Consider the following 22,969-nt stretch of genomic DNA (forward strand, 5'->3'; position numbering starts at 1 on the left):
CTGTCTAACCGTTAACCACACCCGGCCATTGAACCCATGTACTGTGATTGTGTACCCAGATTCGACACAATAGCTATGAACTCTAGGTGCATCGAAGCGTAAAACACAGTTGAAAAGACCATTCTTGCGACGAATCTTACCGTATGGGCCAAAACTGACCCCATAATGTTTTGCACGAATATAGTTTTTTGTGCCTCTTTTTTCGTGATTCTTAGTTGAAGTTGAATTATCAACAAATTTGTAGTATCGGATCACAGTTTAAGGCGACATCTACCGAGAGTATCTGAGATTGCACCTGCCAGCATAACGTAGCAAAGTTCAAAAACCAAAGGTCAACAAGATGGCGAACGTCGTAGAACTAGTAGTTGCTTTGTTACAACGTGGAAACATTTAGAGTACGTATACGAAACCATTCATATCCGATACGACTGGCTTTGTTTTTTTTTCAGATCCGAACGACGATGGCAACTACGGATAGCACAATGAGGTCAGTATAAAACAGGGTCTGACTTATTTGTTACGTTGCAAGCCTGGCCGGTTATTTTATCGCTATTTCCACGGAAAATGCTCCGCGGAACTCGCTAGTGCCCCCACTTCGAACATTCTCAGCAAGGACACGTCTTGCCACTTCCACTGAAACAAATCACCCTTTCTTCCTCCATTCACCACCACTTAGGAGGAAGTTCCACACTGAAAGCTTCTTTCTTAGAACAACCTTACCATGGAACAAGCTACCACGTGAATGTTTCCCATAAAACCTTAAACTTTTCAAGTCTAAGGTCAGCAAACACCTGTCCACACTGGCTGTACAGTAACTCAAAACATCTGAGTGGCTCCAATGAGCCTTGTTTGCGTCGAACATGAATAAGATGAATAAAAATAAAGCCTATACTAGTAACATTCCATGCATCACATCGTAATGAACGAGGATGGACATGAAAGTTCGTTTACTAGTAGCTAAACCATTTTAAGCATCATCAGTAAAAAAACAATCATGCACTTCGAAACTCTTAACACAAATCTCATGCACTAAACCTCCACTGATTGCAAAGCTACATTGTCACGTTTCTTGTTAAAAAAATCGTGAAGTTGACTTATTTATCATGTAAAAATAATGTGTTATGCATTTTATTTAGATCTTGATAGTCACATTTCAAAAAGTCAACAATTTCTTTCCAGTCAGTTTGAGCTTGGAGCCTAAATTACAAGAGACCATTGCCATGATACCATGAGGAGGTTAAAAGTCTGAACTCCTTGATGCTTCAGTATCTTGATGCTTTAAAGACTTGAAACTATTTTTTATTGTCTGAATATGAATCTACTGTAAATAGAACTACTAGCTTTTTTGTGAAAAACAATTGGTTCTTGATGTCGAATGCGCCATTGGGGTATCATTTTTATTATCATTTTATGTTTATCATTATTAGTAGTAGTATTGTTATCAATACTGTAATCATTATACTTATGATCATTATATCATATCAATACTGTTGTTATCATTAATGAAATGGTTGGCAATGAGAATTTATTGTTTTATTAAATTTTTAATCATAATTGCCAATGAGAATTCATTATGCATTTTTGAACAGCGAAGATGTTAAGAAGTTGATAGCCCTGTATGAGCTGACCCCCCACCCTGCGTCCGGCGGCTGGTTCAGGGAGACTTACCGCTCTGACGTCCAGGTAGGGCTTCTATTACCCTGGATGCCAAAACTAGTATCGGGCCGTTAGCCTTTTTCCTTTGGCAGCCGAGAGCCCTTCGCCCGAGCCAAACTCCCCCCGAGGTAGACTCCCCGTAGCGGTAATTTACACCAGCGGCCCGGAAAACGAGTTCTGGCTTCCAGGGTAGGCTTCTATAGGCCTGCTTTACACATAACAGCAAACTCAAGACGACTTGAGCTTGTCGACTTGAGCGAACATTTCCTTGTGTAAAGACAAAATGATTACAACTAAACTCAAATCGCATTTTAATCAAGAAGACTTCTTAAGTCGGCCAGCGGGGTCAGCTAGCTTCGCCTGTGTAAACGGGGGACGAAGTCGACTTGAGCCTCTCTGCGTAGTAGGTGAGGGGTCAAGTCGACCTGGAGGGGGGGGGTAGACATGGCACAGCGTGAGTGATTTGCGGCGCTGTGTGCAAATAGACATTTTTCAAGTCGACGTCGCCGAGTCGACTTAGAAATGATGTGTGTAAATTGGGCCTATATATACACGATTCCAACTCTGTAAGCCCTGTTCTATGGTCTTCTTTTTCGAACACCTCCTTCAACATCTGGGCGCGGGAAGGCTGCGCGGGCCGCCGCCGCCACCAGAATGTTGGTTTTGACGTCTAATTTTGGCGTCGCATTTTCGGGTTCTTGTCACGACAAACACAAACCCACAGCCCAGTCAACAAAAAAATTAGTAGATTCAACTGCTATGGTGTCTGTTTTCTGTCCTCTTTTATTTCCAGAGGGTTATAACTTTATTTTCTTATACATATAGTGATTCATAGTGATGCATATTACAGGTGGAGGCTGCGGCGGAAGGATTTGATGGAAAGCGCTCCGTCCTCACAATGATTTACTACCTCATGCAAGCCGGAGAGCCCGACCCCTTCCACCGAGTCAAGTCTGACGAAACGTTTGTTCACAATCTTGGCGGCTGCATGAAGGTAACGAAGACTAAACATGACAATCCTTTAAACTACTGTAGGCTTTGGAATTTGAAGAAAAATTATCTATCTATGATGAATTATTCGTTTAAGCTCAGACCTTTTTGGGGTATCTGTAGTATTGTATGTGAAATACACAAAATACGAAGGGAAGAGCAGTATCACTATTTGTCTTCGTCAGAAAGACTATGGAATTGTCTCGCCGTATTGTGGGTGACTACGGATTTAGCAAAATAAATCTTGAAGGCATAACTGGACGTCCAAGGTTTTTGGCAGGCAGATTACCGTTGTTAAGGCCAAAGTCAAGTAAAAGTTTGGGCTTCATGGGGGGTCCGTACGTCACGTTAGTGCACCTTTTGTGTTTGTGGCTTGTTAGCAAAATAACTCAAGTATATTCAAATAGATGTTCATGATTTTTGGTAGATAAGCTACCACTGTAGACGCCAAGGTCAAGTTCGAAAATGGGCCTCGTGGGGGGTCCCTATGTCGCTGCAGTGGACCTTTTGTATTAGATCTTCCCCCACCAACCTCTGCTTTGATTGTTGACCATCAACATTGACGAGAAAAATAGAAATAAATCAAATCAACTTTATTGCTCAACAACTGGTACATTGTACAATGTATGGCAAAGAAGAAACAACAGGGGTAGATACATGAACTACATTTACAATATGGCGTCGCTTTTGTAGTGATTCAGATATGAATTTTCCAACGTACGTTGAATTGACGAAAATCTGTCAATTTTGACTGAAAGGAAAACCTTGTTTGGTCCTCCGTAAATGATTTCATCAGTTTGGTAAACGAATGAATAGCAAAGTTCTTTGATCACAACCATTTATTTTTCACGAGCCGACGTTTCGATGACCGTCTGTCATCTTCATCAGGGCAATACTGACTGGTTTACTGTGCACTGACGCTAGCTAGATGTTACTTGGTCCATAGTGCACTAAAAGTGTTACATAGTTCACAGTGCACTGTTACTTACAATGTGGTCCTGTTTAGATTCACATGCTTCATCCGGATGGCTCGTACAGCTGCAGCATTCTGGGTAACCCCCTGGAACACCCGGAAGCGCGTCATCAGGTGGTGGTTCCGCGCAGGGTGTGGTTCGCCCAGGAGGTTGATGGGTACTGCCTCGCTTCCGTCCTGGTGGCGCCAGGTAAGAACCCGGATGTAAAATCATGAGAAGAAATTTTAAAGTTGCCACGTCAGCACGTCGGCAGAACGTACTGCACATGCGCGAAACGACCTTTTTTCACGATTTTCGTTGGATTTTTGGTCAATGTCGCATCAGAATTTTGCCTGTTGCAAACGATAGTTTTTTCTGACAGAACATTTGGAAACTACAGGAATGTTAACCTTATATGCGCAAATACGACCTTATATGAGACGTTCTGCCAAAGCGCTATGCACAATACATTACGGGTTTCGCGCAGGTGCAGTACGTTCTGGCAACGTGCTTGTCACGTCTATACATGTATTTAGATCAGTGATTTGTGAAAGGCATAGGACTATATGATAACTTGGAGACAACAGAAGATGCGTTTTGATCAACATCATCTCTGGCTTTTTTTAAACAAATGATTGACATTTTTTTTTACAGATATGCACCTTACTACGGTTCCTTACAATATTTCAACCGAAGATATGATAATAGTTTCATTATTTTACTTGCTACAGTTTTGTACATCTACGAAATATGTACTGCCCTATTTTAATTCCTTCACAGCTCTAGAATTTAATTGACATGCACCCCTCTCTTCTTTTCTTATTCCTTGCAAGGTTTCGACTTTAAAGACTTCAGCCTGGGGAAAAGAGAAGATCTGATCAAGGAATATCCTGAACACCGTGACGTCATCGTGAGGTGCACCTCAAGTGACACTTAGACCGTTTGATGGAAGCCTTTTCTTAGATTTGATTTTGCTGTAAGCTAGTTTGTCTATCAATCATTCATTCATTCAATTTTCCCAATGCTACATCAGTGAATAGTTTAAAGGCATCCAATGCGATTTCAGAGCAGCAAATCTGGAACTCTAAATAAGGCAATCTTTGTGGTATTGACACATACTGCTTCACATTAGCACATTTGAGTCAGTATTTCATACTTTGGACTTTTAAAACTGCAGAAACAAGATGAGTCCTTTATTTTCTAAAAATCAGTCCAGGGCTCTTCCAGTAACCATTTTTCGTGAGAATTTTGGGAATTTTTGCTCCATGAGGACATTGGGACAGTGTGGCTTCGACTCAGTATGTAGATAAATAACTAGAATATAGACTTTGAAATGTTGGGTTTCCAGGCCCTAAAAACTGCATTGAATGCCTTTAACATTTCGGTGGAAAGTCGACCACCCTCTTCATGGCAATGTTGACTGGTACTACTTCACACTGACGCTAGGTGGCGCTGCAGGGTTAAGGATGTGGTCCCAAATCTGACAAGAGTTTGTATTCAGTCTTTTTACTCGCCACGGTGAATAACTAGAGAAATTGCACTGCTAAGTAAGGCACATGCCAAAAATTGCTTTTGCAAAAATAGGATGCAAAAAACGTTAATAAACCTACAATTATGATACATTTCTGTTTGTGAATGTAATGGTCAATCTTGCATACTGCAATATGCACATGCTTTACCTTACACACACTTAGATTACCTTACAGATGTGCGAAATATAAAAGTGGCATAAACACCAGCGTCAACGTTTCATCGCAAGCTACACCTGTTACTGTCTGCCATCTACCGGTACCGCTAAAAACTGCAGGGAAAACAGCCTTGCAGTCACACCAAGGTCACACATAGGTTGTTGAACAGAAATTGCTGGTCACGCATTATTGAATGAGCTGTATGATTTTTAAAAATGATTATTCAAGAATCCATATAGCATTTTTAGGTATATTAAAAGATAAAAAGGACCCGCTGCATGGCAAACATTTTAAGTCTATTTTGTCCGATTTCGTAAATTGTTATGTTTTCAAGTAAATCGATAGGTGGCGCTTATGTCTTGTGGTCTGTGCATTTTTGCCTTTTAAATACTAGTAAGACCTGTAGATTGACACAGTGAGGAATTGGAACAACAAATAAGAAAAAAATGGCTTCATTTCTTAACAGTATACACAGTTGCTGGTGCTAGCTTTGTAACTAATGTTTTAAAAGTTTGTTATTATATTTCAAACTTATATTTCACAATGGCCAATCGTTACCAGCGGATCACCATAAAATTGCGAAGAAGTTCATGAAGGTAAGAATAAACAGGTAAACAATGTAAATTACAGTTTTACTGCGTGTATTTATTGTACAATAAGCTTCGTTAAGTGTCCTTCGTCCTTGGCGATTGCAACATGTCGTTTAAAAAGGACGCTTTTGAAGGACAAGGTCTAAACACTTTCAGCCGAAGGCAGTTTTCAAATGAAATTTATGGAGCGTGTTTGAAAGGACTGTTCCTTGTTGTCTGGCTCGTTTTATGCCCGCGACTCCAGAAGTATTTCAAACACGTGAAGAGACGAGGACTCTTTCTGCATAATTTCCTCTCCGATCGCCGGAGGCACGTCTGTATTGTTGGAGAGCGATGATTGGTAATGATAGGTGATTGTGTTAACAAAGGCACCGACTGATTGGTCCTGTTGTGTGACCTCTGGAGGTCAGCGTTCTTGGAAGGGGGGGGGGGGCACTGCACTGGAGTAAACCAGAGGGAAGACATCATTTCATCACCATGAGTTAAATTATATTAAGAAAGAATCGAGAACCAAATATTTCAAAAGTAGGATAACAGGGAAGAAATATCAAATGACTACATAATTTTGACTCAATAGACAGAAATATGGCTTTTTATCTAATTTCATCTCTAACTGCTCCATTTCATACACTTCTTAAATTCTCTCAATAATTTCTTGATACGTCGGTGAAGGTTAGACATCCAGGTAATAAGATACGCCAAAAAAAGCAGTTACTCAAGCAAGTGGGTTATGTTCTTGACATTCCAAAGTTTGTATTATGAAATGACAGTCCGTAGACTTTATTCCTTTGGGCGACGAGTTAACTGAGATCGAAGTAAATGTCTTTGTTTGTAGTTAACCGTCTCTTGCCTACTTTACCCTCAGGCTACACACATGTAGCACACATGACTGACTAACAACATGTCTGGCACACATTGTAGGACACTCGTAAAAAAACATGGTTCTTTCCAGAAATTTCCAATATAGAGAAAAACTGAGGACTGGATGCGACTGTTTCATTCGGTTTTTAGTTTTTATGCATAGTAATAGTCGTTTACTGTGCGCCTGGGCTGAAGGGAAGAAAAGCAGTTCTGAATTTAGGCCATACTAGAATTCTTCACAAGATAGCACTCGACAAGATAGCATCGCATGCAAACGCAAAGAACTATTACGTTGCACCGATTCTCTCTCTCGTATATCGTTTCCAACGAAAGATTTTCGTGACAGAGTATCTCAATTTTATGAACGAAAATATCACTCTTTCAGAAAAAAAGAAATCGTTATTGACATAACAAAACACGATATAACCAGAGCATGTCATTATTTTTCATTATAGACCACCATCACTGGGGCTTCAATTTTTCGCTTCATCAGACGTCCAAGATGTTTTCACTCCGCTGAAGGTAGGAAAGGGAGCTTGCTTCCTGTTCCATGGGACCGGGCCGATTTAGGCCACAGCAAGTAATATCTATGGATGACATCAGCGCGCGCATTAATTTTCGGCTGATTTTGAAAAAAAAAATTGTTGCCTTCTGACAGTGGTAAACATGCCGAAAATGGGCAAAGATGTCTGCCGCCATGCCGGAAGGTGGATGGCAGATAACTATGAAGAGAGGAGACAAGAAAAGGCTCTGATTTAATGTTTTTTGTTTACTTTGATACAGTGATGTGTGATGGTGGCTGTGTATATGTGATGTTCCCACTGATCAATCAAAACCGCTTGTACCATGATTGAGTCATAGCTGCTTCATAGCTGCTTTTAAAAATAGGATCATAATGTAATATTTAATCTGAATAACATTTTCAAGAAGCAAGGTTACTAGAGACGTCGGTGAAGGTTAGACATCCAGGTAATACGATACGCCAAAAAGCAAGAATCATATCCAGTTGCTTGAGTAACTGCTTTTTAGCGTAAGGTTACTAGAGGTCATAGAACAGTTTTATTAACGTCCTTGGGCTAACTTCAGACTGCAGTAACAGACATGCAGTGATAACTGTAATTTTTAACAGACAAACACATTCTTTTCTGGTCGTTAAACGACAAACCTTGTGATAAAGCCCATCCCCCAGATATAATACCAGCCTAGGCGTAGAATTTATGAGGCCGTCGACCCTTTTCTGCTGCCCTTGACCGACAAAAAGGCTGGATGATAAAGATTTTAGGATCTTCTGACTCACTACGAGTTTTTTTTTATTCATCAAAACATAAAAGACATAACAAGGACAGTGTGGCGCTGCACTCAAGTTAACAACTTATATCAACAGCGCCACACAACAAAAAAGGTATAATTAACATCAAATATACAAAGTTGACATATCTGTGCGCCGTAGTCCCACCACCCCAAGACATTAAAATGTTAAATTAAATCCTAACAGAGCTATTTGAAAGATAAGTTATTTTGGGGGCTAAAATTGCACACGTTACGAATGTAGCAAAATGTATAAATAAGATATTTCCTATCAATTCGGAAGCATCTGAGCATTTGTGGATGCATTTGAGGACATAAAAAACTGAATATATGAATGGAGACAAAAAATAATCTTTCGAATGTGTTTGGAATTTGAAGAAATTTATTTTTGTAGTTAGGTGTCTGAAAGAAAGCGGCTGTTGAGTTGAGTAGTGTTTTAACAGTGCAGGTGGATGTGTATTACTTGTGATGTGTTGAAAGATGAGCCCCGTCTGCACAAAGCGAAGAACCCTCCTGCTTTCATCTCTAATCCTCTAACAACGTAAATCTCTGCTTCTACAAGCGGGGAGAATGTCCAGCTGCCGAAATGTGTCGCTAGGTTTATCCTAGACTACCGTAAACACCCCTGTCATTGTCTGGGCCGCTCTGTGTGTTGTGAGACCGTGAAAGGGGTTTAACGTATCGGCGTGGATTTGCGTAGGAAACGAGGATAACGGTTAAATCAGGCCTCGATGTATTCAAGACGATGTTACTAGCCAGCTGCGTGGACTTGTGGACAATATTGTCTTTTTTTGTATTACTGAAAAATAAACTAATTATTTACTGTTTTAACTAAAATAGCAGTTTCATAGCGCTGCTTTCGTAGCTAGATGGATTATTTTCTTCTGAGCGTTTAGTTTTGTCGGTATTAGTTTAAAAGTTCCACCAAATGCCCTCATCTTATGCATTTCTCAAATGTTAAATTTGATTTTTCATTGCTAACCGCTAGATTCACCATTATACTCTTTTAGTCTTTCAATTTCTATGCTGAATATTGGAGTTACTATTTTGTATTTTTCTAAGCATTTATCAGTTCTCAGTTAAGACAAATAATGGCCGCTTGTAACCCAGTTTGCTCACACATATCACCTGAATGTCTGGACTTCCGATCCAAGAAAATCTTGTTGGACATTTGTACAAGAAACATGATACCATGGGAACGAGACATCTTCTTCCCCGGCAAAGACACGGTACGAAGTTCTTGAAGGATCCCGCATGACATGATTATCTCTCAGTATCTTCCTTAAGACATGTTAAGTAGCTGATTGTTACATGTTCTTTTTTTCTCTGTACAAAACTTCCTGTATTTTAATGCCGCCACAGATGTTTAATACTCTGTCTATCTATGTGAGAAACAGTTCAGCTATTAGGCCACACCAAGTAAATTTTATGGATGACGTCCTTTGGAGACACTAAATCTAATGCGAGAGGGACGAAAAAAAAACAAGAAGGGCCCTAAAAAACAAGATGCCTAGATTAGAAATATACGAAAATGTTAGGACACAAATTGAATGAGATGACACAGTGTAACAAGCAAGAAGCCTTTTATTCATCATCAAAACAGCAATAAATCAGGTGGAACAGCAGTTGTCCTCATGTGCTTTGGGGAGATAGATGGAGCGGTCAGCAAGTTTCTTCAAATGTGCCAGCATGTACCAAACTGAATTCCTAAAGGAAGTCATGATTTCCTTGCTTGATGCTTCATAAGCTTTGGTCCGTACAAACCTATTTGCGGCACTGTCGTGACTCTTTGGTCATAGTTACAGGAAGCGAAATTTCTTGTTTTTTTTTCTAGGAAGAGGCCAAAATCAATGCGCGCGCGGACGTCATCCATAAGATTTACTTGGTGTGGCCTTATACCAAGGTTGGACGGTGTTGCGGTATTGCTTGCTTTATTTCTATGGAAAGCCTTAATCGTCCGTTTTTAGATGTTTCTTACAAAGTTTTCCGAGTCATTTTACCCTCGTAGTAATTGCCTGTCGGTGAATAGTATCCTATGATAGTAAGCAAATTCCATCATGAACAAACAGTACCCGTGCAGTCGCAGCCTTACGGCTGAATTGATGCAGGGTATCACGTAATAATCAATACAAATCACAACAATTACAACATTCAAATAATACAAATGGTACACATATTATATATGTCGCAAGGGTCTGTGCGGCTGCCATTCGGCGCCACAAGGTGACCTCAATACGACTTTCCCCAACCGAAGTTAGGTACCCATTCACACCTGGGTGGAGTGAGGAAATTCGTGTAAAGTGCCTTTCCCAAGGACACAACGTCGGGGCGCATGTCCAGACATGTCCCGGGTACGACTCGGAATCGAACCCGGGTCTCCCGGTTCATAGTCGATTTACTTAATAATTGTACTAGTATTTCGGCGAAGCTAAAATAAACGAGGCTACGTTATGGAAATTCTTTAATACGCCTTTTTGTGCAAAGGCAATTGTTATCACAAGTTGGAGTGGAGCAAACGATGGCTGAACGAATCTATCCAAACAACCAATGATCTTTGTCGCGGTGGCATTGGAGTGTAAGTCGCTTTAGCAAAACACGTAAGCTAACAATACGTGCCAAACGATCGGCCAGCGGGATCTGAATCGCAACGTCACAAAAACAAGATGGCGGCGCCCATGAAAAGAAAACACCCTCCCACGATGGTTTAAGATTATCCGCTATTGTGCTGTGCGGAAACAAGCGGTTGTCTGAACAGTTTGCAGATTTAATGGTAATCCTTGAGACTGCAACACACCTGGTATATTGGCTTTCCAGACAAGAAATCTGAAGAGATATTTTTTTAACCTTTTTATTAAACATTGTTCATAAATAATTATAAGCTCTCACGGTTATCCTTTTGAAATAGGATGCAGCTACATAACGATCATAATTCATAACATATTTGTATGTATAACAGTTATTTATGATCTGATGATAAGCTAAAAAGTGAAAAAAATAAGCTCACAGTTTTTCTTTTATTCATCACACACACAAACAAAATACAGGACGTAGTGGTTTGCTCATACAAATTTTCTACGTTCAAGCTATTGCCACTGTGAACATATAATTTGATGTGACATGTATGTTAAATATATTATATCTAAAAGCAAGAAGATTCTGTCCCTTTCAGCATAATGCTTTTGTCTTTGTTAATTGAAAAAAAACAAACTTTTTTTTATTCCAACATGTAATCACAAGACGTGGTGACGGCACACTCAAGTTTCTTGATCTTTTTCCAACTTATTTCTATGCCGCCACCCGGACACAGCTACAGAGGAAAATACAATACGTGAGGAAATTCGTGTAAAGGGCCTTTCCTAAGGAAACGCTGGCACGGTAGGGTTCGAACCCGGGTTGATAAGATTCGAACCCAGGACTGTAGTATTCGAACCTGGGAGAAAAGTGTATGCTCATATATAGACAATTCTAGCTGAATACGGAGATCACTTCAAGACGATTCAGATAATATTCATATTATTTAACTTATCTTGAAAGTTCATCTGTGTTGGTAGAAGTCATTATGAAACAAATTGAACTGCAATTTCCAACACAAGAAATAAGACTCAACCTAATTTTTATTCCTTGACAAAGACTTGAGTTGTAAAGTCGAAAATTTGGATTGAGTCTAATTTCTTGTGTTGGATTTTGCAGTTCAAACTTGTTTCATAATGACATTCATATCTTATTCAGCGTCAGAATGCTTTCATGCCATTATGGTTTCAAGTTAACTTTCAACTACTGTTTTCGTAACAGACTGATGGCTTTCATACCGCCCTCAGGCATCGAAATGAACTTTTCTTCCTATTGTCCCAGCACTGTCCCAAAAATAAATTTCAATTGTCCCGAAGTGAGGATGAACTGTCCCAACCTTTTCTTGGGAAGTATTGTGATGTGTATGACTTCAACTTGAAGTCAACTTTATTTTGCTTCTGTTCACTCCAAAGTGCAGTATAATTGCAGTATAAACAGGAAATTCAGGGGGAATTTTCCGGATCGAAAAACCGAGACGCGTGCCTGATAAACAAAAGAAGGGCTGACATTCTGATGTTGATTATTTTTCTACTGCCCCAAAAATGTCCCAAAGTGTCTTTTTAGTTGTCAAAGCTAAATTCTAGTGGTCAGTGGCCATCGGACCACCTTTAATGTCAAGCCCTACCGTCCTTCACCTTAACAGTGTAGCGGTAGGTGTTCCTTTCTCCTGCACACAGAGGGATAGCTGTCATTGTTGTCCATCCCTTCCGGACATCCAGCTTTACAGACTAGCATTTATCTCTGAATAGTGAGAAGAGTAGGTTTTGCACAAACATACCAATTACAAGGCCGAAGGCCCATCTGGAAATCCACAGGAACGAGAGACCTTGTCGCGTGCATTTAGGCCACAACAAGTAAAGTATATGGATGACATCCTCCGCAGACTCCAAATCTAATGCGAGCGGGCGAAAAAAAAACAAGGCGGACCGAAAAAACAAGGTTCCTACATTTTTAAATTTTGACTCAATCATTGTACAAATGGTTTTGATTCAGTGGGAACATCACATACACACAGCCAGTATCACGTATCACTGCATCAAAGTAAGAAACAAAAGAATAAATGGTTTTGATTCTGTAGGAAAATCACATATACACAGCCAACATCAAATATCACTGCATGAAAGCAAGAAACAAAACATTAAATCAGAGCCTTTTCTTGTCTCCTCTCTTCATAGTTATCTGCCATCCACCTTCCGGCATGGCAACAGACATCTTTGCCCATTTCCGGCATGTTGACCACTGTCAGAAGACAAAAAAAAATTTCTTGTTTTTTTTTTTTTAAATCAGGCGCTAGCTGATGTCATCCATAAAAATTCCTTGCTGTGACCTTTATAAAGGAGCCGGCTTTTTTTCTTTCTTTTGGTCCCGTCACTGAGTGAGTTATTTGACGGCACTAGAAATATTTGCTTGACCGGTGTAACGAAATGTATTACATACACCTGTAATGTACCGGAACGGACTGGGCGGAACTTAGGGACAAACTGTATTACAAAGACATGTGCCTATAGGACATACCAAGACATGGTTCAAAAAAGTTTGTGGGGTCGTGTGGCGTAGCGGCAGCGTGCTCGACTCGGAATCAAGAGGTCCCGGGTTCCTGACATGCCACCTATCTTGTGCCCTTGGGAAAGGCACTTTAAACGACTTTCCTCACTTAACTCAAGTGAAAATGAGTATTATCTTGTCCCGTACTTGTTCTCTGCGTTGGTGGCGGCATAAAATAAGTTGATATAATTTGTATAGCATTATGTACACATTGACCTAGATAGATATTACGAAATGGTACTCATCTTCAACTTTGTCTTTGCATGCACGACACATTTTTTTATATGAATGAACTTTATTGCTCAACAATCGTAAAAGGTACAATGTATGGCAGTAATACAACAAAATACTACAAAACTTAACTTACTACAAACTACTATCTAAACAGTATTTGAGTTACCATATGGTCATGTATTGATGATATGGTCTCGCTTATGAAATAAAGTGTACAAAAATTGGCCTACGTAAGCAGATATGGTAGTTGGACATGATAACAATTCATGGAATGTATCGTACTGTGTACCAGATTGGGTGAACTTTGTCTTAGTGGTAATAGTCTGTATAACAATGTATCTCTTTCTTTCTATAGGTGGGACAAGTCATAACAAAATGAAATTCATCTTCAATACTCTCATTACAAGTGGGACACAGTCTTTGAGTGGCTGGTGTGTTGTGGTGTCTATATGACACAGACCATTAACACTACAATCCAAGCATTACTAGTACACACACACGCACGGTACAACCCGTCACTATCTACCGCCCGCCCCACCGACCGTCAGTCGGAAGTTAGCGGGGCGAAGATGAAAAGCTGCCGGCTCTTTTCAATAGACCGACACGGTTCACGCACGCTTACCGATGTAAACCTCCCTTGTCTACATGTACAGGCTTCCCGTATGTTTGTTATGGAATGTACCAAATATGATGTTATACGTAACAAGCTATTTACATTTCTCGAATCAAGTACCATAGATTCTAAGAGTATCGTTGTTGGAGACAGATTTGAATATATCTTTACATGTAATGGTCCCCACAACGCAAAAATAGGTAGATATATAAAGGAATGCTTTGCTATTAGAAAAAATGCCGAAACTTGTGATTAGCCCACTCGATTGTAACACTTTATCAAAAATTTGTGTTATCCCTTATTACATGAATGATTATGATATAGATATGTTAGGTTTTATTCGACATTATGTCTTATGCAACACACTTATGTTATTGTTGTTACTCTCTTTATGTAGTTTGCCATACATTGTACCATGTGCATTTGTCGTGCAATAAAGTTCTATCTATGTTTGTACCTGTCCTGTTGGCTACACTGATCTGTCAAAGTGGTCGACTTTTTGTTGTTGTTTTTACAACATGAAACAGGTGACATTTGACCACTTAAGTTTTTGTGTCACTTTATTATCATACATTACTTGATTATTTTCCATTAATTCATTATCTCATTGTTACTATTAGTTATGATTATTGTTATTAGTATTTTTGTTACAGTTATTATCCTTGTTATTTTGTTGATACGCATTGTTTATTGATAAGTCCCAAGATGAGTGTTTCATTTTCTAGGTGGTTCCCTAAAAATCAGCCCAGGATCCTTCCAGTAACCATTTTTCGTCACAATTTTGTTCATTTTTGCTCCATGAGTGTCGATATACATTGGGATAGTGTTCTTTGAACTTAGTATGTAGACATGTGACTAGATTATTGACTATAAAAATTCTGACTTCCAAGCCCTAAAAATTGAATTAGATACCTTTAATGTTTGGTATATTTTTTTGACGTGTTTTAATTAAAAATTCAACGTGTTTTAGGAGTACGCGTTTTTACAGTTTTTATGTGCCACAGTTTACACACGGCTACTCTTTTCATTGTGACTGTTGAACAATTTGACTTTACATGTATAATACTGGTGCTCCACACTTTTTGTTAGCGGGATACGTGGTCACACACCTCAAAATTATCCACAAACCAGTGGTATAGCCTGGTATTGTATGATTCACACACACGTGCCTGTGGTTCGCCATGCTGACATTTGTGCCTGTATAGCGATGGCGGCATGACTAATATGCCAACCATGTCCGTAATGATTCTTTAAGCTTTCTGAAAACATTTAAACCTTCGTTGCTTAGAGGGTAAATCTGTTTGGTAAATAGTGCATTAGCTGTTAAAGTAATCCTTTATAAGTGTGGCATATTTGCAAGGTACTTTGGCCGGTATATGGATATACTAAGAGTGTAATTTTTGTAACATATCCAACATATGAAGAAAACAGACAAAAGTTGATGCAATCCATAGCTTCCAAAACTAATGTTACGCTACCTCACTCAAAATCAGACATCTTTTCATACTCCTTTCATGTCCTACTCAGATATCAGTGTACGTTGGAAAATTCATATTTGAATCACTACAAAAGCGACACCATATTGTAAATAGCTGACATATTTCCTGAATTACAGAATGTAATAATACTCTTCCTAAAGAAAACACAATAGATTAGCTTTAGTATCATTATGGACTAGCCCGCTAGAATCATATTTTAGTATTAGTTTGTGTATGTACCTTTGTTGTTTCTTTGCCATACATTGTACCAGCTGCAATTGTTGAGCAATAAAGTTGATTTTATTATCTTGATAAAGAAACCGGACGCCACATGTAAAGAGATTCACATTTTTACCACGGCAAAACCTGTTATTTCTAATAATAATAATTGAAAAAATATTCTCCCGAATTTATAACAACAAAGTATTACGTTACCTACAAAAATAATCAAAGGCCTCCACCCATCTTTGTTACTGCTATTCTGTTAGAATAATGTTGGCCTTACAGTATGGAAAGTAAATAAATATTTAGGTACTACATTGACTGCAAATGAATAGTCGTTTCATCTGAGTGTATTTCATGATGATATTATTATATGGCATATGTTATGTACTGTTACCGTGTTCCCAAATTTCTATATACGGTTAACTATATGAAGATTTGACATATATACATCAGCAGAATAAATGCATAAACAAAAAGGGAAAAATTAATATACATGTATATTCTCATCCATTTAAGACTGGTTTGATTGTGCAAACGTACTTTGTTTATCTTTCAAGTAATTTCTAATTAATTTCTGCTTTTTACATTGCTCTAAGATACACGCATTTATACCGTGTTGATTCAATGCTTATTGCATTTGAATATTCTATATTTTGCAATTCAAACAGTTGTAGGCTCGAAACAGATATGACAAAGGATATACACGGTCTTTATACTTTAATACCTTTTCAATCAATCAATTCATTCAATCCAACAAAATCGTACAAAAGAAGGAAATGTTAATGCGTCCCTGAATTATGTATTTGATTTTTACAATTGGTTAAAAACAAAACAGGACAGGTGCACAGAAACACACTATATACAAATATGTACAAACACCATTCACTCTACAACAGAAAATAGCAGACATGGGTTTTTAAATATCAGCCATTGTCACTGTCATTGTATAGTCTTACTGCACTGCACCTGTACATTTTCTTGCTTATCCAATGACACAATATGATGAAAAATACACAAAATATAGATACGAACCCTCTGTACTCCTCTGGTTGACTCGTGCTCAAGTTGCCAGACGAAAATCCGCCATCTTGACACAATTTACCATCAAACAATTACAGCGAGCTTAAACTCAGTAGGCTTTTCCAAAACCTGCTGAGACTGTATATGAGAGAAGAAGGTAGATTCTTATCTTCAAAGAGACAGAGATTGACCTTTGTCAGAGCGTAGGTGTCTTTTTGTGTGTGTTTTCTTCTTCTCTGTGGCAGTGAGTGAGTCATTCCTCTAGTCTTACCCAGCCCATCCCCGTGTTAGGGGGTGAAACGGTTGACCGATGGAGAATGTGGGATGGTTCTGTGGAAATATACCAAAACCAACAGTTCCATATGGCATGTTTCTTGATTTAGAAACCACATTTAGTTATATACTGTCATATATGACTGTGCATCATGCAGTCTAACAAGAAAACAGTTAACGACAATAACAACATTTTAGTTGAGTTTACATCCAGAATAAAAAAAAATCAAGCCTTTTCCTGTAAAACCCTTGTCATGTTTTGGGGGATAATATCTATTTATTTTTATTTCTTTCCATACCAACATTGCAGACAAACAAAATAGAACTGTAATGTTGCCTGAATAGCATTGGTATTTACATCGTTACATTGAAATAAACATATAACATTATTACATACATATATATATATATATATGAATATATTTCAATATCTTATATATCTGAAAGAAATTCTATACTGCTTTTTTACTGCATATATTGACTGCATATTACTTTCTTTCATTCCATCTTGTCATTGCAATTAGTTTTTTTAGATAGCAACCAGAGTGCTATATTATATTAATCTTTATATATATATATAGTATTTGTATAAAACAAGCCACTGAAATTCACACGTGGAGATTCACTATACTTATTCATCGCACACTCTCGTACATTTTCGTGTTCCGTTGGAAATGCACTTCGGTTTCCTTCGGCTGCGGAAGTAATTACGAGATTAGTTGTTTGCGCACACAAACGTTCTTGATGTCAGTACACAGCAGGACTCTGGCGCACACGCGTCGTCACCTGTCGTCATCCTTCGGACGTCCTCGGCAACCTTCGTAATAACTTCGGGACAACGACGTCCGAAACTACCCGAAAAATAGTGCCGTCATGGCGTCATGGCGTCGTCACCTGTCGTCATCCTTCGGACGTCCTCGGCAATCTTCGCAATAACTTCGGGACCACGACGTCGGAAACTACCCGAAAAATAGTGCCGTCATGGCGTCGTCACCTGTCGTCATCCTTCGGATGGCAGTCCTCGGCAATCTTCGCAATAACTTCGGGACCACGGCGTCGGAAGCTACCCGAACAATAGTGCCGTCATGGTTCGGCAGGTTTCGGAAGTTGTTCGTGTGTAGATTCGTCAGTCTCGTCACTGCCTCGGGGCTCGGCTAATAGCCCTCCTTTGTTCTCGCTTGGCTGTTAGGTAATAATGACGGCAAAAGGTACGCTACATGGAGGGACACCAGCCTCGGGCCATGTCTACTGTTACCCCGACAGGATTCCAGAGGTCACAACGGTCAAACCTGGCTATTCAACAGTTACACAGCGAAGTTATGTACGTAATTGATGTTATGCTTGTTACGTGCCTTCATGACGTCTATCTAGAACCGTCTTTAATTTCCTTTTTGTATTTCCCCTACGTCATAAATGTATATATCGTACGTCATTACATATGACGCATTCATCTTTTTACGTGCATTTTCTTATTGTTGCTACTGAAAACCTTGAAATCTTAAGTAAAGAGACCACATGCCAAACTTTAAGACCTGTATGAACGAGGTCATTGACCTTTCCAGTATTACATGTACATGTACTTTTTTCAACGTACACAACGAACTTTCTAGATTGTGCGAGGAAAAGTGAAAAATAGACCATGTTTTTTAACTAATTTCAAAAACTGTAAGATATGCTTAGAAGATCTGATAAGATAAAACTCTTGTCAAGTTTTTTATGTCAAAATTTGCTTAAAGGCGTTACATTTTCAATCCATTGCAATTTCTTTGATTTGTTACGAGTTACGAGTTACTGAGGATATGTTTATGCTATGTATTATTTGACTATTACCAACAACAGAAAAAAAACTCATATAAGCTTAAGCTGCAGGCGAAATGTGATTGAATAGCTAAACTCCACCGTTTTCCAAGCAAGCGTTCTTTTCTTAACTTTCAACTCTCTAAGTAGATGTTATAATATATATATAGGATGGGAAAATGTGGCTTTTTTCGTCCGTATACACACAATTATCATAAGAACATAGGTGTCACAAAACGCCATAATTTCACGTTCCTATATCTGCTTGGAGATTAGCTACAAAAGATTCTTGTACAAAAATTACTATAGTCTTAATCGCTTTATATAGAAATGAGAGGGATTCCCTCTATACGTGTATAATAGAGTTCCCAAACTTTAGACATTTAGACAAAATAGAAAAATTCGCATTCCTTATGAAACTTGACAAACAATGTATCATTAGCCCAATATGTTCTTGCATCTATAACTGCCTAAAGAAGCGAGAAGAAGTCGAACATGTAAATAGTAGACCACATTAGCAAGTGTTATTGCTGTACTATTTTTCCCTGTTTTAATTCATGGCCTGTACTTAGCTTGTTAGGGCACAAACGTACAATAAAAGTTTTCCATTCATTACTTAAACTATGTTGTCTGAAAAGTTACACCGGCGACATTTTCCTGTCGTTAAAAGTTTAAGTGAAGACAGGTGGGGCACGCCGGGAAGGTCTCCGAAAACACCCGAAGGTCGCACGAAAGGTCCCGAATCTTCCCATAACCTTGTCTCGGCCATTTGTATTTTTTTTCAACAGAAACAATTTGTGACACGTCCCAAAACACTTACTAAAACTCTCCGTCTCTCAAGCAATTTCTTATTCTTAGTATACACATCTTCAGCTATTATACGGTATTTGTATGAATTACTGTTAAACATTTGAAACCGAGTTTTGATAGAGTATTGGAGTAAAATTTACTTACATTCTACCTGTAATACAATTTCCCAAAGATTTCACAAAACTGTCAAACATTCCTTACATTTTCCATTTTGCTAACAACATATTGGCTGCTTAGGAAGTCAAAGCACTCAAGGCGAGTGTTATGTGTACATAGAGCACAACTCCACCCAAAACACACCTAAAGAGTTCGCCTTTCAAAGTAAAATAACGTACAAATGTCAAAGACTACAGGAGACAATGAGGTACAATGCCTCTTCCGCTGGTCCTTGACATGTTAGCTTGTTTAGAGGTCGACCTCTCCGTTTTTGTTTGGGTTTGTGTAAAGACTGGCACTGTGATCAGAGAAGGGTTCGCTTACAGCGGCCAGCTGACTTCAAAAGGACGGATTGTGCCCGGTGTTATTGTAGACTTCAAGGTAGAGAAACTAGGCCGTGCCTCAAAACTGGACGGTTCCATTGCTAGCAGAGGGAAAATGCAGAGTGGATCTAACATAAAGATTGTGGCGTTCATGGTAACAAAAGTTCACGGTCTGAGAAAAATGGACATGTTCACGGAACTATATATTCACGGTGGCAACAGGTACAGGAAAAAGAAAGTCCAGGAATTATTTGTTATTAAACTGTAATTATAAGTTCACGATACAGAAGTGACAGTGAAAACAGTGAACATAAAGTTACGGTGAAAAAATCAAGAATCACAGTAATCAAAATGAAAATAATACACACGAACTACACTAGAAAAAAGATCACAGGACTGCTCTTTGTGCACTATTTTATCAGGTAGGCTCGATCAAATTTCTTGTAGCTTAGCAACAGTTTTAAGTGGTTTTATGACTCTATATCATAGTCAAGAGCGAGTTCCTTTTTGAAATTCTTTTTGGGTGTATTTTAATGGATTCAAGCTACAATCCTTTATATTTTCATTTTTTTCACCATAGCCACAGTCACTTGCCGTATAAGTCTGCTGTTGAGTTAACTTCAATGCAGTTTAAAATTTGATTGACTACACGGCTTCATTTCATTTCAGTGCAGTGCGTTCTCAAGCAATAAAAATTTGCCGGATAATTTGTGCTTCATATTATCAATAGTTGGAAACATTTAGTACGATATCTTTGCCAAAAGAGCGAAACAAAACTCTTATGTTAGCTTCCAATCGTTTTTATCCTTGACTATTTAGTTTGGTCATCAGAAAAAAAGTAGATCTTATCTAATGATATTTTAATGATGTGTATTGTCGTATGGCTGTTATTTTTGTTGTCCCATTGTATTATTCTAGTCCAAACCGCTGAAACAACAATACAAATCCACCGGAGATGATCCTGATGTATCCAGGCTCTTTCAGACGATGGAATCACACTCAAATCAAACCTGTAGTCTAGTTCATCTACATCTATATATTGGACCATTGTAAGAATATTGTTTCCAATTCTGGGCCATATAGACATCTATTATGAAAGGTAGTATATATATAGTTTTGTTGTAATATATAGACTCCTAGCACTTAGCATTAAAATATAGCGTTCCAGTATGCAATAATCATGTTTTTATCCTCTCGACCACATTTGGTCACATTTGTGCATTTAGCCCATCTGGGCAAGAACATGCAATAAAAATTCATATCATATTATGTCATTAAACGCTGGATGCATGTGGACTCTGCAAAAGCTTACTTAATCAACTTCAGTATTCTAAGTCATTAGTCCCCAGACCTAAATATGTTCATGATACGTTTGATATATACAGTACTAGAATCGCGTCACCGCCTATTTCAGCTTATTTTGACTTCCAAGTCTTGTATTGTTTGACACTAATTACATCAACGTTAAGCCAATCAGCTAGACACATCTCCTGACAGGTGTCAAACCTCTTGTGTTCTCAGCCTCTTTCAGTATTTGCATGAACAAACACTCCCAATGAACCGTAAGTAATACCACCAACAAAAGACCTTCGTTAAATATTTTATTGATAAAAGGCACAGGACTTACAAATAAGGTTTTCTTTTCATTTTCTTCATGACAATACCGCATGCTTTTATTCGTACCAAGTCTTCGTGTGTTTTTTTTACTTTTGTTTGCATATATTACATCATTTTCTACATCATCCTCACATGCGTACGTACATACATTAAAAAAATTGACAGCGCTCTATAAAATATTTACAACATACATCATCATAATCTGCATCAAGCAATATACAAATTGATTTCGCTAAGAATATAATATGGAGCGACCAAGCCGCCAACGGTACAAAATATAGATTGTCCATTTTATTCCTGTCTTTTTTAACACCAATATACATCCTACTGGCTTGCATAGCAAAACTCGCTGTGTATTTTAGCAATTACCATTTGTTTGTTTGTTTTCGTGTGGCCTTATAATTAGCACAGAGCTGAATCAAGCAAGCACATTTCCTCACCATTGCAGAAACATGTACTAAAAATGACAACATTTATATTGAATGTACAAATCAACAAATTCCAACACCACTTGTTGTTGTTTTTCTTATAGAGTTAAAGGAAACTTTAAGATGCCTTTAAGAGTTGTAGCACCTGAATAAACTTTTTATTCTCTCCGATGTTTTCTTTCTTAATCGCCAACTAAACACTTTACAATGCTTTGCATGTCTTATTTACAGAAGGGTATTTTCTCTTAAAAGTCGATCTAAAACCCGTCACCAAACGTAAAAAGAGATGGCTCGTTCACGGAATTAACTTCCTGAGACAGACAAAAAAAAGCTCTAAGAAATATCTATATATATTGACTTACAGTCTGTACACTAGTCTATCTACACAGCAGTGAATAGAAGTAAAGCTTTTTTAAAAATTCAATAGTGGCCTGCACTTATTCTAAGCTGTACATTTACATTTTCCTACTTGTTTGGTATATTGCATTATATCTTTGGGGGGTTACCGAAAAATGATTGTCTTTTCACAATTTCTTATAATTTCATAATCTTAAAAAAGTTCTCTCCTTTTTTTTGGCACTTAGCGTAGCGGGTATCTCTAGCCTCAACACCTGTCGTAGTGGTTCCTTAATTTCTTAAGTTGTTTAAGCACCAACATCTTTTCCAACGACAAAAACTTTCCACAGTATAAAAGCTTTTTGCATCTTGTATAGAGGCATCGACAGAGACAGCAACAAAACAGTCCAACTGAAACTTTCAGTTTACCGACAATAACCTAAAACGGTGTCTGCTAAAAAAAGGCAAGTAGACAATTTTTGTAATGGGCATACAATG

At 38.4% G+C, this 22,969-nt stretch overlaps 1 protein-coding gene across 1 annotated transcript; it reads left to right on the top strand.

The window, feature by feature from the left end:
* Positions 1-325: 325 nt before the first annotated feature.
* LOC109486178 (uncharacterized protein YML079W-like) lies at positions 326-4,747 on the top strand. The gene is made up of 5 exons (XM_019789889.1): positions 326-487; positions 1,590-1,683; positions 2,507-2,650; positions 3,653-3,809; positions 4,433-4,747. Exons 1-5 carry the CDS (start codon positions 462-464, stop codon positions 4,534-4,536), a joined length of 525 nt encoding a protein of 174 aa, XP_019645448.1. The 5' UTR covers positions 326-461; the 3' UTR covers positions 4,537-4,747.
* Positions 4,748-22,969: the final 18,222 nt, after the last annotated feature.

This window comes from Branchiostoma belcheri, unplaced genomic scaffold, assembly GCF_001625305.1.
Source record: "Branchiostoma belcheri isolate BF01 breed outbred unplaced genomic scaffold, Haploidv18h27 scaffold8, whole genome shotgun sequence".
NCBI classification, from domain to species: domain Eukaryota; kingdom Metazoa; phylum Chordata; class Leptocardii; order Amphioxiformes; family Branchiostomatidae; genus Branchiostoma; species Branchiostoma belcheri.

Excerpts from the sequence above, each read along its gene's own strand:
- LOC109486178 (XM_019789889.1), top strand. The coding sequence starts at position 462 with ATGGCAACTACGGATAGCACAATGAG. Across the intron at positions 488-1,589 it reads ACTACGGATAGCACAATGAG|CGAAGATGTTAAGAAGTTGA; the intron begins GTCAGTATAAAA and ends ATTTTTGAACAG. Across the intron at positions 1,684-2,506 it reads CTTACCGCTCTGACGTCCAG|GTGGAGGCTGCGGCGGAAGG; the intron begins GTAGGGCTTCTA and ends TGCATATTACAG.